Source organism: Ornithorhynchus anatinus, chromosome 2 (genome assembly GCF_004115215.2).
Source record: "Ornithorhynchus anatinus isolate Pmale09 chromosome 2, mOrnAna1.pri.v4, whole genome shotgun sequence".
In the NCBI taxonomy this organism is placed as follows: Eukaryota; Metazoa; Chordata; class Mammalia; order Monotremata; family Ornithorhynchidae; genus Ornithorhynchus; species Ornithorhynchus anatinus.
In genome coordinates, this window is record NC_041729.1 from 1,605,590 (window position 1) to 1,621,053 (window position 15,464).

A 15,464-nucleotide genomic window follows, 5' to 3' on the forward strand; every position below is an offset into this window, starting at 1 on the left:
GTTCCCGTTCTCCATCTACCCTTTTACCTGGGGAGGATGGACCGTGCGGATCCTTGATTCTCTTTATCGTGGTTATGTCGACTTGTTTTCGTCCGTCTCCCCCGATTAGACTGGAAGCCCGTCAGTGGGCAGGGATGGTCTCTGTTGCCGAATTGTCCATTCCAAGTGCTCAGTACAGTGCTCCGCACATAGGAAGCGCTCAATAAATACTATTGAGTGTGGCCACGGGACAAGGATCTTGGATGGTCAGTCCTTCCCACTTGTGAGGACCCGACCTCTCCGCCGGGGCATCATTCATTCAGTAGTATTTATTGAGCGCTTCCTATGTGCAGAGCACTGGACTAAGCGCTTGGAATGGACAAATGGGCAACATGAGACGGTCCCTGCCCTCTGACGGGCTTACGGTCTCATCGGGGGAGACGGACGGACAAGAACGATGGCGATAAATAGAGTCGAGGGGAAGAACATCTCATAAAAACAATGGCAAATAAATAGAATCAGGGTGCTGAGGTGAGATTGGAGGCCGGGGGTGGCCCCGGGCAGCCTCCCGTGGAGGTGGATAATAATAATGTTGGTATTTGTTAAGCGCTTCCTATGTGCCGAGCACTGTTCTAAGCGCTGGGGTAGACACAAGGGAATCGGGTTGTCCCACGTGGGGCTCCCAGTCTTCATCCCCGTTTTACAGATGAGGTAACTGAGGCACCGAGAAGTGAAGTGACTTGCCCAAAGTCACGCAGCCGACAAATGGCCGAGCCGGCATCTGAACCCATGACCTCTGACTCCAGAGCCCGTGTGGACGTCACCTCTTTTTTGTAAAACAGGGGAGTCGAGGAGGGAGTTGCCGGCTGGGGCGACCAGAATCACCAGAACAGACACCGCCATGGCCTGGGCTCCGGTTAGGAAGGTGCTCAAGGAGAAGGAATGGCTGGAACTCAAGAAATCAACCCCCTGTGCCCCGAGGGGCACCCGGGGGTCCGGTTGTACGGGGAGCTCGATGGGGGTGTAGGCCCTACCCCTCCACCTGAGGGGTCCGGGACCCCTGCAGGGTGAGGATAGGAGGGTGCAAACCCTGGTCACTTGTGCCTGAGGGGGCTGGGGCCCTCAGTGTGCGGGAAGATGGGGATGCAAGCGGCGTGGCTCAGTGGAAAGAGCCCGGGCTTTGGAGCCAGAGTTCATGGGTTCGAATCCCGGCTCTGCCACTTATCAGCTCTGTGACTGTGGGCGAGTCACTTCACTTCTCTGGGCCTCAGTTACCGCATCTGTAAAATGGGGATTAAAACTGTGAGCCCCACGTGGGACAACCTGATTGCCACGTGTCTACCCCAGCGCTTAGAACAGTGCTCGGCACATACGAAGCGCTTAACAAGTACCAACGTTATTATTATTATTGGTCACCCCCATGCCGGGTGGGGAGGCTGGCAAGGGGGCTGGAGAGTCAGGAAGAGGCCATATGTGCCAACGGACTCATCAGGATTAGAGAAACAGCGTCACCTAATAATAATAATAATAATATGTTGGTATTTGTTAAGCTCTTACTACGTGCAGAGCACCGTTCTGAGCGCTGGGGGAGATACGGGGTCATCAGGTTGTCCCACGGGAGGCTCAGTCTTCATCCCCATTTTACAGACGAGGTGACTGAGGCACCGAGAAGTGAAGTGACTCGCCCACAGTCACACAGCTGACGAGTGGCAGAGCCGGGATTCGAACCCATGACCTCTGACTCCCAAGCCCGGGCTCTTTCCACTGAACCACGCTCCCAGCAGATAGAGCCGGGGCCTGGGTGTCAGGAGGACCTGGGTTCTAATCCCGGCTCTGCTACTTGTCTGCCGTGACCTTGGCGAGTCACTTCGTTTCTCTGTGCCTCAGTTACCGCATCTGGAAAATGGGGAGTAAGATTGTGAGTCCCGTGTAGGACGTAGACGGTGTCCAACCTGATCGTCGTGAACTACCCCGGAGTTTAGAACGGTGCCTGGCACGTAGTAAGCACTTAAAAAAAAAAAAAAAAGGAGGTTGGGGCCAAAGGTGTTGGGGGTGATGGGGGTCAGATTCTGACCCTGTGGGTCTGAGGGGGGCACGCGGTGTTGGGGGAGATGGGGGTGAAAACTCTGCCCTGTGTTTGACGGGGCCCGGGGTCCCCAGGGTAGAGGAAGATGGGGGTAGGATCTGGTCCCCCTGACCTCCCTGCCCGCCCTGTGTTTGAGGGGGCCGGGGTCCCTGGGGGGTGGAGAGAAACGGGGGTGCAGGGTCCGGGCTCCCCCCGTGGCTGAGGGGGCTCGGGGTCCCTGGCGTGTGCAGAGGTGGGGGTACAAACCCTGTCCTCTCTGGGCCCGAGGGAGCCCGGCGCCCCCAGTGTATGGGAAGATGGGGGTAGGATCTGGTCCCCCTGACTGCCCTGTGTTTGAGGGGGCTGGGGTCCCTGGAGGGTGGAGAGAAATGGGGGTACAGGGTCCGGTCTCCCCCGCGTCTGAGTGGGCCTGGGGCCCCTGGCGTGTGCAGAGATGGGGTACAAACCCTGTCCTCTCTGGGCCCGAGGGGGCCCTGGATGGGGAGATGGACCAGCGGCGTGGCTCGGTGGAAAGAGCCCGGGGTCGGGAGTCAGAGGTCGTGGGTTCTAATCCTGCCCCTGCCCCTTGTCAGCTGGGTGACTGTGGGCAAATCACTTCACTTCTCTGGGCCTCGGTTCCCTCATCCGGAAAATGGGGATTACCTGTGAGCCTCACGTGGGACAACCTCATTCCCCCGAATCTCCCCCAGCGCTTAGAACAGTGCTCTGCACGTAGTAAGCGCTTAACGATACCAACGTTGTGATTGCAGTGCCCGGCACGTAGTAAGCACTTAACAGATACCACAATTATTATTATTAATATTTAAGGGGGGGGGATGGCAAGGTGTTGAGGATGGGTGGGGGGTGGACGGCTCCAGGCCAGTCCGGACTCAGGCCTCTCAGAGGCCTGACATCAGCAAGGCTGGCACTCCCGCCGCGAGGAGCTCAAATTGGAGCTTTTACCAGGGTGGATGTGGGACCGAGCGACCCCTGGCCCCTGGGGGAGCATGAAGGCCGTCTATGGTTGACTTGGCAGACGGGCCAGGTTAGCCGGTGACCCGTCCGCAGGCAGGGGGATGGCCTGGAAGGCCTCTCTCCTGCCCCGTGTCCTTGGAGAATAATGCGAACCCCATTGCTCCGTGCCCTCCTCCGCCCGGGTGGATGCCCATTTTGGACCCCAGTTCTGATCGTTCTGGCTGCAGCGCCCCACCCCATGTCCGACCCTCGGCTTCCCCTTCCCAGAGAAGGCTTCGAGATCTCCCCAGGTAGAGGAGGGAGTTGGGGGCGCAAACCCTGGCCCCCTTGTGCCTGAGGGGGCTGGGGCCTCTAGCTTGAGGGGAGATGGGGTAGCAGGCCCCGGTTGCTCCCACGCCAGAAGGGGCTGGGGCTGAAGGTGGAGGGAGATGGGTGTTCAGGCTCTGACCGCCCCCATGCCTGTATATTCCAAGCGCTTGTCCATTCCAAGCGCTCAGTACAGTGCTCCGCACGTAGTAAGCACTCAATAAATACTACTGAATGAATGAAGGGGACCAGGGCAACCAGTGTTTGGGGAGATGGGAAGGAAAACTCTGACCACCCTGTGTTTGAGTGGGCCCGGGTTGCCTGCATCCACCTCAGCGCTTAGTACAGTGCCTGGCACATAGTGAGCGCTTTACAGATACCATTATCATTATTTAGAGCTGGGGAGGGACGGGGCCGCCGCAGAGACGGGGAGAGGTGTTTTAATAAATATGCCACTTTTTCTTAAATGAAAAGAAAAAAACACTTGGACATTAGAAAAACGACCTTCGGCTCCCCTCGCCCCCCCCCCCCCCGATTCCCACATATCCAGTAGCGAGTCGAGGCAGACAGGTCACAGATGGGAGCCCCACGTCGGAGAGGGACCGTGTCCAACCCGACGGGCTCGTATCCACCCCAGCGCTTAGTACAGTGCCTGGCACGTAGTAAGCGCTTGACATATACCGTAATAAGGAGCTGCCCGTCTCCCCTGAAGAGTGTCTGAGGGGCCAGACCCCATCTCAGCCCCCCCCCCCCCAACCATCTGGGGCGGGACCGAGGCCGGGGGCCGGTTGGGTCTCGATGGCTCTGCCTGCCCTTGGCCCACCGCCCCCCGCCCAGGTCAGGGCCCCCTCCACGCAGGGCAGGGAGAAGGGGGCACAGAAGGGGCCGGGGAGAAGCCGAAGGTGGCCCGCAGTGGCCACCCCGCCTCCTCTGTCCCTTCCCCCGAGCAACCCCTCTATCCCCCCAGGACCAGCCGCCTGGGCTCTTGGGACGAATGGGGGTCCGGGGTCCTGTCCGGGGTCGGCCCCTGTCCCCGAGAGTGGGGGGTGGGCAGAAGGCCGGACTCAGGCCTCGTGCCCGCCCCGGTTTAGGCCGAGCTGCTGGCGCAGGCTCCTCAGCTGGGCCAGGCTGATGTTGCATCCTCCGCACACGATGAGCACGACAGACGGCAGCCGGGCCCCAAGCTTGCCCTGCGCCTGCAGCTTCTGCAGCACCCCGCTGTACACCGCCGCCAGCGCGGCCCCGCAGGCCGGCTCCACCAGGATCTTCTCGTCGTCTGCCGGGGGGGCAGCCCGCCGTCAGGGATGGGCGGGGGCAGGGGCAGGGGCAGGGGCAGGGGCAGGGGCAGGGGCAGGGGCAGGGGCAGGGGCAGGGGCAGGGGCAGGGGCGGGGCTCACCCGGGGCGACGGGCACGGGGTGGGCTCCTATCGATGCCTGTCTCCCCCCCCCCCCGCCCCCAACCTGTGAGCTCGTTGTGGACAGGGACGGTCCCTCTTTATTCCTGCATTATATATATTAATATATATCGTATTATGGTATTTCTTAAGTGCTTATTACGGGCCAAGCGCTCTTCTAAGCACCGAAAGATGCAAGGCGATGGGGTTGTCCCACGTGGGGCTCACAGTCTCCGTCCCCATTTTACAGATGAGGTAACCGAGGCCCGGTTACTGGGCCGCAGAGAAGTTATGTGACTTGCCCAAGGTGACACAGCAGACAGGGGTTGGAGCCGGGATCAGAATCCAAGCCCTCTGACTCCCAAGCCTGCGATCTAACCACGAGGCCATGCTGCTTCGTTCATTCAACCATTCAGTCGCATTTGAGCGCTTCGCTGGGTGCAGAGCCCTGTACGTACTTTCCGAAGAATTTAGTACAGTGCTCTGCACACAGTGAGCGCTCAGTAAATATGATTAGAATAAAGGGGGCAGGGGCGGGGTGGGGCTCGGGGAGGGGCAGGGGCGGGAGGTGGGGGGTTTATTGACGTCTGTTCGCCCCCATCTAGATGGTGAGCTCGTTGTGGGCAGGGAATGTCACTCTTTATTACTGTATTGTACTTTCCCAAGTATTCAGCACAGTGCTCTGCACACAGTAAGCTCATGAATGAATGAATGAATGAATGAATGAATGAGGAAGGGGCAGGGTATGGGGTGGGGCGGAGCAGAGGCAGACAGGCAAGGGGTCGGAGTATACTCAAGTCTGTCATGTCTTTCTCGTTCATTCATTCAACCAACCGCCTTTACTGAGCGCTTACCATGTGCAGAGCTCTGTACTAAGCGCTTGGAAAGTACAAGTTGGCAACAGACAGAGACAATCCCTACCCAACACTGGACTCTCCGCACTTCTAGACTGTGAGTTCATTGCGGTCAGGGATTATAACTCTCTACTGCTGAACTGTACTTTCCCCAGTGCTTAGTACGGTGCTCTGCACACAATAGGCGCTTAATAAATTCGATTGAATGAATGGCAATTATGGTATCTGTTAAACGCTTACTGTGTGCCAGGCACCGTACTCAGCGCCGGGGTGGATCCAAGCAAATCGGGTTGGACGTAGTCCCCCGTCCCCATTTTCTCGATCCCCATTTTCCAGATGAGGGAACTGAGGCCCGGAGAAGTGAAGTGACTCGCCCAAGGTCACACAGCAGATAAGCGGCAGAGCTGGGTTTAGAACCGAGCATTAGAATGAATGGGGCAGGGGCAGGGGCAGGGCAGGCCCAAGGGCAGGTGGCAGTGGAGAGGACACGGACGGGGGGGCATAGGGAGACACCCAGGAAGGGGCACAGGACGGGGTAGGATTCAAGTCAATAACGGGTAGGAGGGACACTGGGGCTGCTGGACGGGGCAACTTTCAGGTTTGGTCGGACACCCGCGATGAGGGGGATTCTCATCTAGAGAATCTCTTCTAGAGAAGCAGCGCGGCTCAGTGGAAAGAGCCCGGCCTTGGGAGTCAGAGGTCATGGGTTCACATCCCGGCTCCGCCACTTGTCAGCTGGGTGACTTTGGACGAGTCACTTCTCTGTGCCTCAGTTCTCTCATCTGGAAAATGGGGATGAAGACTGTGAGCCCCATGTGGGACCGCCTGATCACCTTGTATCGTCCCCAGCGCTTAGGACAGTGCTTGGCACATAGTAAGCACTTAACAAATGCCATTATAATTATTACTGAGAAGCAGCGTGGCTCAGTGGAAAGGGCCCGGGCTTTGGAGTCAGAGGTCATGAGTTCGAATCCCGGCTCTGCCACTTGCCAGCTGTGTGACTGTGGGCAAGTCGCTTCACTTCTCTGTGTCTCAGTGACCTCATCTGTAAAATGGGGATGAAGTCTGTGAGCCCCACGTGGGACAACCTGATTCCCCTGTGTCTACCCCAGCGCTTAGCACAGTGCTCTGCACATAGTAAGCGCTTAACAAATACCATCATCATTATTATTCTAGCCTAATCTCCTGAAGAGACTGTGGCTTCTTCCTCTCAGCTGGGAAACTGGAGGAAGGGGCACTGGGCCCCATAATAATAATAATAATAATAATAATGGTATTTGTTAAACACTTACTATATGCCAAGCACTGTTCTAAGCAGTGGGGTGGATACAAGGTAAACAGGTTGTCTATTGTCCAGCTCTACTGTACTCTCCCCAGCGCTCAGTACAGTGCTCTGCACAGTAGACTCAGTTTCTTGAGGGCAGAAATCATGTCATGGGAAGCAGCGCGGCTCAGTGGAAAGAGCATGGGTTTGGGAGTCAAAGGTCATGGGCCCTAATCCCCGCTCCGCCACTTGTCAGCTGTGTGACTTTGGGCAAGTCACTTCACTTCTCTGGGCCTCAGTGACCTCATCTGTAAAATGGGGATGAAGACTGTGAGCCCCATGTGGGACAACCTGATTGTATCTACCCCAGCGCTTAGAACAGTGCTTTGCACATAGTAAGCGCTTAATAAATGCCATCATCATTATTATTATCATGTCCTAACTCTATTGTACTCTCTCCCAAATACTCAGTACAGTGCTCTGCCCACAGAAGACTGTAAACTCCTTGAGGGCAGGGATAATTAATAATAGTAATAATAATAGTATTATTATTATGGCATTTGTTAAGTGCTATGAGCCACTGTACTAAGCGCTGGGGTAGATACAAGCAAATCGGGTTGGACACAGTCCCTGTCCCACTTGGGTCTCACAGTCCCAGCCCCCACAGGTCACACAGCAGATAAGCGGCAGAGCTGGGTTTAGAACCGAGCATTAGAATGAATGGGGCAGGGGCAGGGGCAGGGCAGGCCCAAGGGCAGGTGGCAGTGCCCCCGATTAGAACCCATGATCTTCTGACTCCTAAACCCATGCTCTATCCACTAGGCCAAGCTGCTTCTCACTGTTATCTACTAACTCTATTTTACCGCCCCCCACCCAAGGACGCAGTGCAACGCTCTGCCCCCAGTAGACCGTCAGGTCCTCGAGAGCAGGGATCATAATAATGTTGGTATTTGTTAAGCGCTTACTATGTGCAGAGCACTGTTCTAAGCGCTGGGGGAGACACGGGGTCATCAGGATGACCCACGTGAGGCTCACGGTTAATCCCCATTTTACAGATGAGGTAACTGAGGCCCAGAGAAGTGAAGTGACTTGGCCACAGTCACACAGCTGATAAGTGGCAGAGCTGGGATAATAATAATATTGGTATTTGTTAAGGGCTTACTACGTGCAGAGCACGGTTCTAAGCGCTGGGGTAGATACAGGGTCATCAGGTTGTCCCACGTGGGGCTCACCGTCTTCATCCCCATTTTCCAGATGAGGGAACTGAGGCCCAGAGAAGTGAAGTGACTTGCCCACAGTCACCCAGCTGACCAGTGGCAGAGCCGGGATTCGAACCCACGACCTCTGACTCCCAAGCCCGGGCTCTTCCCGCTGAGCCACGCTGCTTCTCTACCCCCTCTACCGTTCTCTCTCGAGGGCTCAGCCCAGCGCTCTGCACGAGGCAGGTGATCAGTCTGTACGGCCGGAGGACTGATTGTTGGAGGGGAGGCGTCCGAGGGGCTCCCGGGAGCGGATTTTTGGGGCCCCCGCCCTCGGTCTTAGCTCCCAGCCGACCCCTGGGGAGGGATGGGGTGGGGGCACCCTCCCCTCCTCCTCCCAGGGACCCTCACCCACGAACTGCTCAAGGGCCAGGACGGCTTCTTGGTCTGTGACGACTTCGGAGATGACCGGATGTTCCAGCGCCAGCTTCAGGGCCTGAGCTCCCACAGTGTTCACCCCCAGGGCCTTGGCCACGCTGCCCGGGGTGGGGGGAGCCAGGGAGGAAGGGTCAGTACCCCTTGGGGGGCTAGCACAGAGACCCCCGCCCCCCCAACCCACTCCCTTGGGGGACGGACAGGAAACACCAACTGGCCAGGTCACTGGCAACGGCCTGGACTTGGGGTAGAGGGTGCTCTGGGCCTGGGCGGGGAGGGGGTTCTGCGCGAGGCCTAGTTATAATAATAATAGTCATATTTGTTTTACTATGCGCCAGGCACCGTTCTGAACGCCGGGGTGGATTCAAGCAGATTGGGTCCGACACAGTCCATGCCCCACATAATAATAATCGTCATGTTGGTATTTGTTCAGCGCTTGCTAGGTGCAGAGCACTGTTCTAGGCGCTGGGGGAGATACAGGGGAATCAGGTTGACCCTCGTGAGGCTCACAGATAATCCCCATTTTGCAGAGGAGGTAACTGAGGCACAGGGAAATTAAGTGACTCGCCCACGGTCACACAGCTGACAAGCGGCAGAGCCGGCATTCGAACCCATGACCTCGGACTCCCAAGCCCGGGCTCTTTCCACTGAGCCGCGCTGCTTCTCTATGGGACTCACAGTCTTAATCCCCATTGTCCAGATGAGGCAACTGAGGCACAGAGGGCCGGGATTAGAACCCAGGTTCTTCTGACATCCAGGCCCGTGCTCTATCCGCTAGGCCACACTGCTTCTCTTCTGGATGCCAGGGGGAGAGGATGGGAAGCAGCATGACCTAGTGGCAAGAGTGCGAGCTGGGGAGTTAGAGGACGTGGGTTGCAACCCCAGCTCCGCCACTTGTCTGCTGTATGACCTCGGGCAAGTCGCTTCACTTCTCTGTGCCTCAGTTACCTCATCTGTAAAATGGGCATGAAGACTGGGAGCCCCAAGTGGCACAGTCTGATTACCGCGTATCTACCCCAGGGCTTAGAGAAGTCCTTGGCACATAGTAAGTGCTTAACGAATACTATAATTTTTATTCTTATTATGGGTCCTGTCCTGGGCCGGTCTGGATAATAACGGTGGTATTTGTGAAGCGCTTACTATGTGCCAAGCACTGTCCTAAGCGCTGGGGGAGATACCAGGTCATCAGGGTGTCCCACGTGGGGCTCACAGTCATAATCCCCATTTTACAGATGAGGTAAATGAGGCACAGGGAAGTTAAGTGACTTGCCCAAAGTCACACAGCCGACGAGTGGCGGATGGGCCGATCCCAGCCTCATCCCTGGCCCGTCTCCTCCCTCCCCGCCGTTTCCCTTCCCTCCCTCCTTGTCCGTCTCTCCCCTCCCCATCTCTCCTCCCTCCTTTTCCCCTTCCTTCCCCCGTCCCTCACCTGGTGATCTGCGGCAGGGTGACCAGCTCTCCGGCAGCCAGGGCCGCGTGGAGGCTGTGCGCCCCGTGCGTCTCCATGGCGACGACGGGCACATCGCCCCAGCCCACCTGGCCCAGCCCCTGCACCACGCCGCACAGCAGGCCCCCGCCGCCCACCGACAGCACGACGGCACCGGGCTTGGCGCTCAGACTCTCCTTCAGCTCCCGCACGATGGACGTGTGGCCTTCCCTGCGGACACCGGTGGACCGGACCCGCCGGATGCGGGGAGGAGTGGGAGGGACCGGCCCCCCGGGAGAAGGAGACCAAAGCTGGGATCGTTAAACCGAGCGGTTGGGCCCGCGAGTTAAAGTGGGCCGGGGTTTTAAATGGGGCACCCTTCCCTCCCCCCCGAAAGAAACGGGTTGGTTTTTCCATGGGTCTCTCTAGATGGATGCCCACTGGACTCGGCTCGGGGTGGGGAGGGGCTGCTGTGGCTTATCTAGCGGACTCCGAGGAGGGTGGCCCGCTCGCCGCCATCCTCTTTCTGGACTGTGGCTCGTGGGCCGGAGGAGGTAGCCGGAGGGAGAAGGAAGGACTTTTCAGAGCTCGGTGGCCACGAGGGCTCTCCCCACTTGCCGGGCAGGAGTGCCCTCCCCTCCAACTCCTTAGGGGAAGGGGTGGAGGGGCCAAGGCGAGGGTGACGCCCCCCCCAGACTCAGAGCCTAAGGCTGGAAGCAGAGCTGTGGGCCTCCCACCCACCGTCCCCGAGGGAGGGGAAGCGGAGGACCCTCTGGCTCATCCATCTATTCATTCATTGTATCTACCGAGTGCTCACTGCATGCCGAGCGCTGTACTAAGCGCTTGGGGTCGGCCAGGCCCCGGAGACGGGAGCGTGGGCCGGGGGCTGGGGCAGCCTACCTACCAGATGAGCGGGTCGTCGAAGGGCGGGATGTAGACCCAGTCTGGATTGTTGTTTGCCAGTGCCTTGGCCTGGTCGATGGCCTCATCCAGCATCTGGGGAGCAGGGAGAGCCGGGCCGGACGGGGCCGGGAGGGGCTCAGACCCGGCCCCTCCTCCCCCCCGGAGCTCGCCCCCTCCCCCCCAGTATGGCCAGATTCTCACCTCTCCCACTACCCGGACCACCGCCCCTTCATCCTTCAGGCGCTGGACGGTCAGAGGGGGCGTGGTGTTGGGCACGACGATGGTGGCCGGCACGCCCAGCTTCCGGGCTGCATAGGCAGTGGCCAGACCCGCGTTGCCCGCTGCGGGAGGGGGCAGAGACAGGGTGACCGGGGGGAGACCCCCTGGGAGCCAAATCCCAAAGATCGGGTCACGTTTCAGGGGCCTGTCCTGCCGTCGGGGGGTGGGCTCCCCTAGTCCGGGCCCCCCGGACCCGGCCATCCGGACCCCGGGCCTCATCCCACCGCCCAGGGCCCCACCGGGGCAGAGACACTCCCTCCCCCCCACTTTATTATTATCATTATTATTATTATGATATTTGTTAAGCGCTCACTACGAACCGAACACCGTTCTGAGCGCTGGGGGTCGATATAGGGTAATCAGGTTGTCCCGAGTGGGGCTCACAGTCTCAATCCCCATATTGCAGATGAGAGAACTGAGGCACGGAGAAGTTAAGTGACCCGCCCGAGGTCCCACAGCAGACACTTGGCGGAGTGAGGATTAGAACCCACGTCCTCTGACCCCCAAGCCCGTGCTCTTTCCACTGAGCCACACTGCTTCTCATAATTATAGTATTTGTTAAGTGCTTACTATGTGCCAAGCACTGTCCTAAGCGCTGGGTTCGATACAAGGTAATCAAGCCGTCCCACGCGGGGCCCACAGTCTTAATCCCCATTTCACAGAGAAGTGAAGCGGCTTGCCCAAGGTCACACAGGTGGCAGATCCAGATTAGAACCCACGTCTTCTGTCTCCCAAGCCCATGCTCTTTCCACTAAGCCACGCTGCTCCTCCCCAACACCTCCTCCCCCTTCCCCCAGGATGGATGCTGCGCGGCCGCCGCGAGGGGAGACTCACCCGAGGAGCAGACGAAGTGCTTGCAGCCCCGCTCGGCCCACTGTAGTTGCAACAGGGGATGAGGGGCCGGGCAGCGTCGGGCCGGGGCCGGCCAGAGGACGGACGATCGGGGGGAGCAAGCAGGGCCAAGCTCTAGATCCTTTTAATTCTTTCTCGGGGAGCCAGCGGCCCGGCTCTGAGGTGAGCCCTGGCTCCCAGAGGCCGCCCTTCAACTCCTCCGAGGTCTCCCTTACTTTAGCTCCCCCGGACCCCCCCATTCCAGCTCCCCCGGATCCCCCAGTTCTCCCAGACCTCCCCGCCCAGTTCACCCAAGCCGCCCTGCCCCAGCTCCTTCAGATTCCCCTGCTCCAGGTCCCTCAGTCCTCCCCTGTCCCGGCTCCCCCAGACCCCTCTGCCCTTGCTCCCTCCGATTCCCCTGCTCCAGCGCCCTCGGGCCTCCCCTACCCCAGCCCCTCAGGTCCCCTTTGATACTGATACTGTGGGTATTTGCTAAGCGCTTACTACGTGCAGAGCACCGTTCTAAGCGCTGGGGGAGATACAGGGTCAGCAGGTTGTCCCACGTGAGGCTCACCGTCTTAATCCCCATTTCCAGATGAGGTCACTGAGGCCCGGAGAAGTGAAGCGACTCGCCCACAGTCACACAGCTGACGGAGCCGGGATTCGAACCCGTGACCTCTAACTCCCAAGCCCGGGCTCTTGCCACTGAGCCACGCTGCTTTCCCCTGCTCTTTAAGGACCTCTTGCCCTAGTCCCTCTCCCTGCCCACAGCCTCGGCTCCAGCTCCCCCAGGCCCCTCCACTCCAAGCCCCCGAGCCATCCCCACCCCAGTTCCCTCAGGCTCTCCGGCTCTTCCCCTCCCCAGCATCCCGGGCCCCTTGGACCCAGTCCCCCCAGCCACCCCTCCGCCCCCGACCCAGCTCTCCCGGGACCCCTCCCGAGGTCCCTCCCGGCCTGGGCGGCAGCTCCCCGAGGCCTCCCCACGGGTATCGGGCCTAGGCCCCTACCGTCTTGCACAGGTGCCCGATGCCGCGGATCTTGAAGGAGCCGGAGGGCTGTGAGTTGTCCATCTTGAGGTAGACGCTGGTCCCCGCCAGCTTGGACAAGGTCATGCTGTCCCGGAGGGGCGTCTTCACGTGCAGGGGCCCCGTCGGCTTCATGGCTGCGAGGGGCAGGGACGTCTCGGCCCCGGGAACCTCCCCCTTTAGGGGTCTTGCCGCCCTCTCGACGCCCACCCTGCGACCCCATCTGGAAGCCGATCGGCTTTAAGCCGCCCACCCTGCCCGCCCACGTTGGTCAGGCCCGGCCAGTTGATAATAATTGTGGTATTTGTTAAGTGCTTACCGTGTGCCGGGCACTGTACTGAGCACTGGGATGGATACAAGCAAACCGGGTTGGGCACAGTCCCCGTCCCACTTGGGGCTCACAGTCTTCATCCCCATTTTACAGCTGAGGCCCAGAGAAGTGAAGTGACTTGCCCAAGGTCACACAGCAGACAAGTGGCAGAGCGGAGATTAGAACCCAGGTCCTTCTGACTCTCAGGCCCGTGATTCATCCACTAGGTTACACTGCTTCTCTTTGGGTTCAGACCCCTTTTTACCCCCCCACCCCTCCCGGGTGGGGCAGTAAGCAGGGGACTCCTGGGTCCCAGTCCCTCTGCCTCTGTCCTCCCATCTATAAAATGGGTACGTGGTGGGAATGAACGAGAAGCGGTAGAGAGTCGGAAAGGCCCGGGTTAGGGACACGGGACACCTTATCTACACGGGGTGGTCCCGATGGTAAGGTTCCATCTAAGCAGCGTGGCTCAGTGGAAAGAGTCCGGGCTTGGGAATCAGAGGTCATGGGTTCGAATCCTGACTCTGCCACTTGTCAGCTGTGTGACTGTGGGCAAGTCACTTCACTTCTCTGTGCCTCAGTGACCTCATCTGGAAATGGGGATTAAGACGGTGAGCCTCACGTGGGACAACCTGCTGACCCCGTATCTCCCCCAGCGCTTAGAACGGTGCTCTGCACGTAGTAAGCGCCTAACAAATACCAACATTATTATTATTACATAAACGGCCTGCCGGGCGGGTGTGGACCACTGTCCTGGTTGGATGGGCAGAAGTGAGAGAGGAGGTCAAGCCAGGTGCCTGGTGGTCTAGTGACTGTCCCAGGCAGGGCAGGGCAGGAAAGGACAGGGTAGATATGAGCAGGGTAGAAGACAGTCACCGGGCAACAGGTGGTCACTGGGAGTGGGCAGCCATTGGGCAGTGGACAATGACCAGGCAGTGGGTTGTCACCCGGAGGGGACAGTCACCGGGCACTGGACCGTCACCGGACAGCAGTCACCGGACAGTGGACAGTCACCGAGAGGGGATAGTCACTAGACAGTAGACAGTCACAGGGCAGTGGACAATCACCGGGAAGTTGGCGGCCACTGGGCAGCGGATGGTCACCGGGAGAGGACGGTCACCGGGCAGCGGCCAGCCACCAGACATCGGGCAGTCACCAGGTTGACAGGAGTCACCTGGTGGTGGACTGTCACCGGAAGGGAAAGTCTCTCGCCAGCGGACAGTCACAGGGCAGTGGACAGTCACCCGACACTGGACACCAGTCACTGGGTAGCAGGCAATCACTGGGCAGTGGACAGACAGCGAACAGTCACCGAACAATGGACAGTCACCAGACAGGGGTCAGTCACGGACAGCAGTCACTGAGCATGGACAGAAAGCGGTCAGTCCCCGGACAGCAGACACTAGGCGACGGGCGGTAACCAGACAGCAGACAGTCACTGGGCAGTGGATAGACAGCAGACAGAGGACAATCATCAGACACTGGGCTGCCACCGGCCATCAGGAGGTCACTGGACAGTAGACAGTCACCGGACAACAGTCCCCGGGCAGTGGTCACTGGGCAGTGCACAATCGCAGGGCTGAGACACTCACCAGGCAGAGCGGGGCGGTCCCAATCGGAGGGAGTTGGGGGGTCTCCTTTCTGGAGGGTCAGCAGAGGAGCCCGGGGCTAACTCCGGTCCCAGAGAGCCTCCGGTCCTTCGGCCTCAATGACCGGTGCTGCTGCGCTCCTCGGCTTTATATGTCCCGGCTCTTCCCCCGGGACCAATGGACGTTTAGAGCCGGACACACTCCTCTCCTGTCCCCGCCCCGTCTCCCAGGCTGACCCTCCCCTCGGGTGTCCGGCTCGGGGAAACTGCCAGAGGCGGGACTCCACAGGAACCTACTCGCCAGGTCGAGGAGGGCAGATAGGGGCCGGAGGGTCAGCGAGATGGACAAAAGAGGGCCTCCCTCACCTTGTCCTCCCATCCCAGCAAGAGGGACCTGGTTTGGGAAAAGTATTCCCACCCCATCCTGCCAGTTTCTCACTGGCCCTGGGTCTCTGGGGCTCTCTTCCTGCCTTGCTTTCCCTCTGTCTCTCTCTATCTCTGTCTATAATTCCCTTTCCCTCCATTTCCTGGATTCCCCTGCTCGCTACCCTCTCCCCCGACTCCTGGGAAAGTCTCGGGGACTAATGGGTGGATGATAATAATAGTATTTGTTAAGCGCTTACTATGTGTC

At 59.2% G+C, this 15,464-nt stretch overlaps 1 protein-coding gene across 1 annotated transcript; it reads right to left on the reverse strand.

Moving 5' to 3' along the window:
• Positions 1–3,749: 3,749 nt before the first annotated feature.
• On the reverse strand, positions 3,750–15,084 carry SDS (serine dehydratase). The gene is made up of 8 exons (XM_029048556.2): positions 14,838–15,084; positions 12,918–13,072; positions 11,914–11,953; positions 11,002–11,141; positions 10,802–10,893; positions 9,901–10,128; positions 8,448–8,572; positions 3,750–4,601 (listed from the first exon to the last, which is right to left on the reverse strand). Exons 2-8 carry the CDS (start codon positions 13,068–13,070, stop codon positions 4,390–4,392), a joined length of 990 nt encoding a protein of 329 aa, XP_028904389.1. The 5' UTR covers positions 13,071–13,072; positions 14,838–15,084; the 3' UTR covers positions 3,750–4,389.
• Positions 15,085–15,464: the final 380 nt, after the last annotated feature.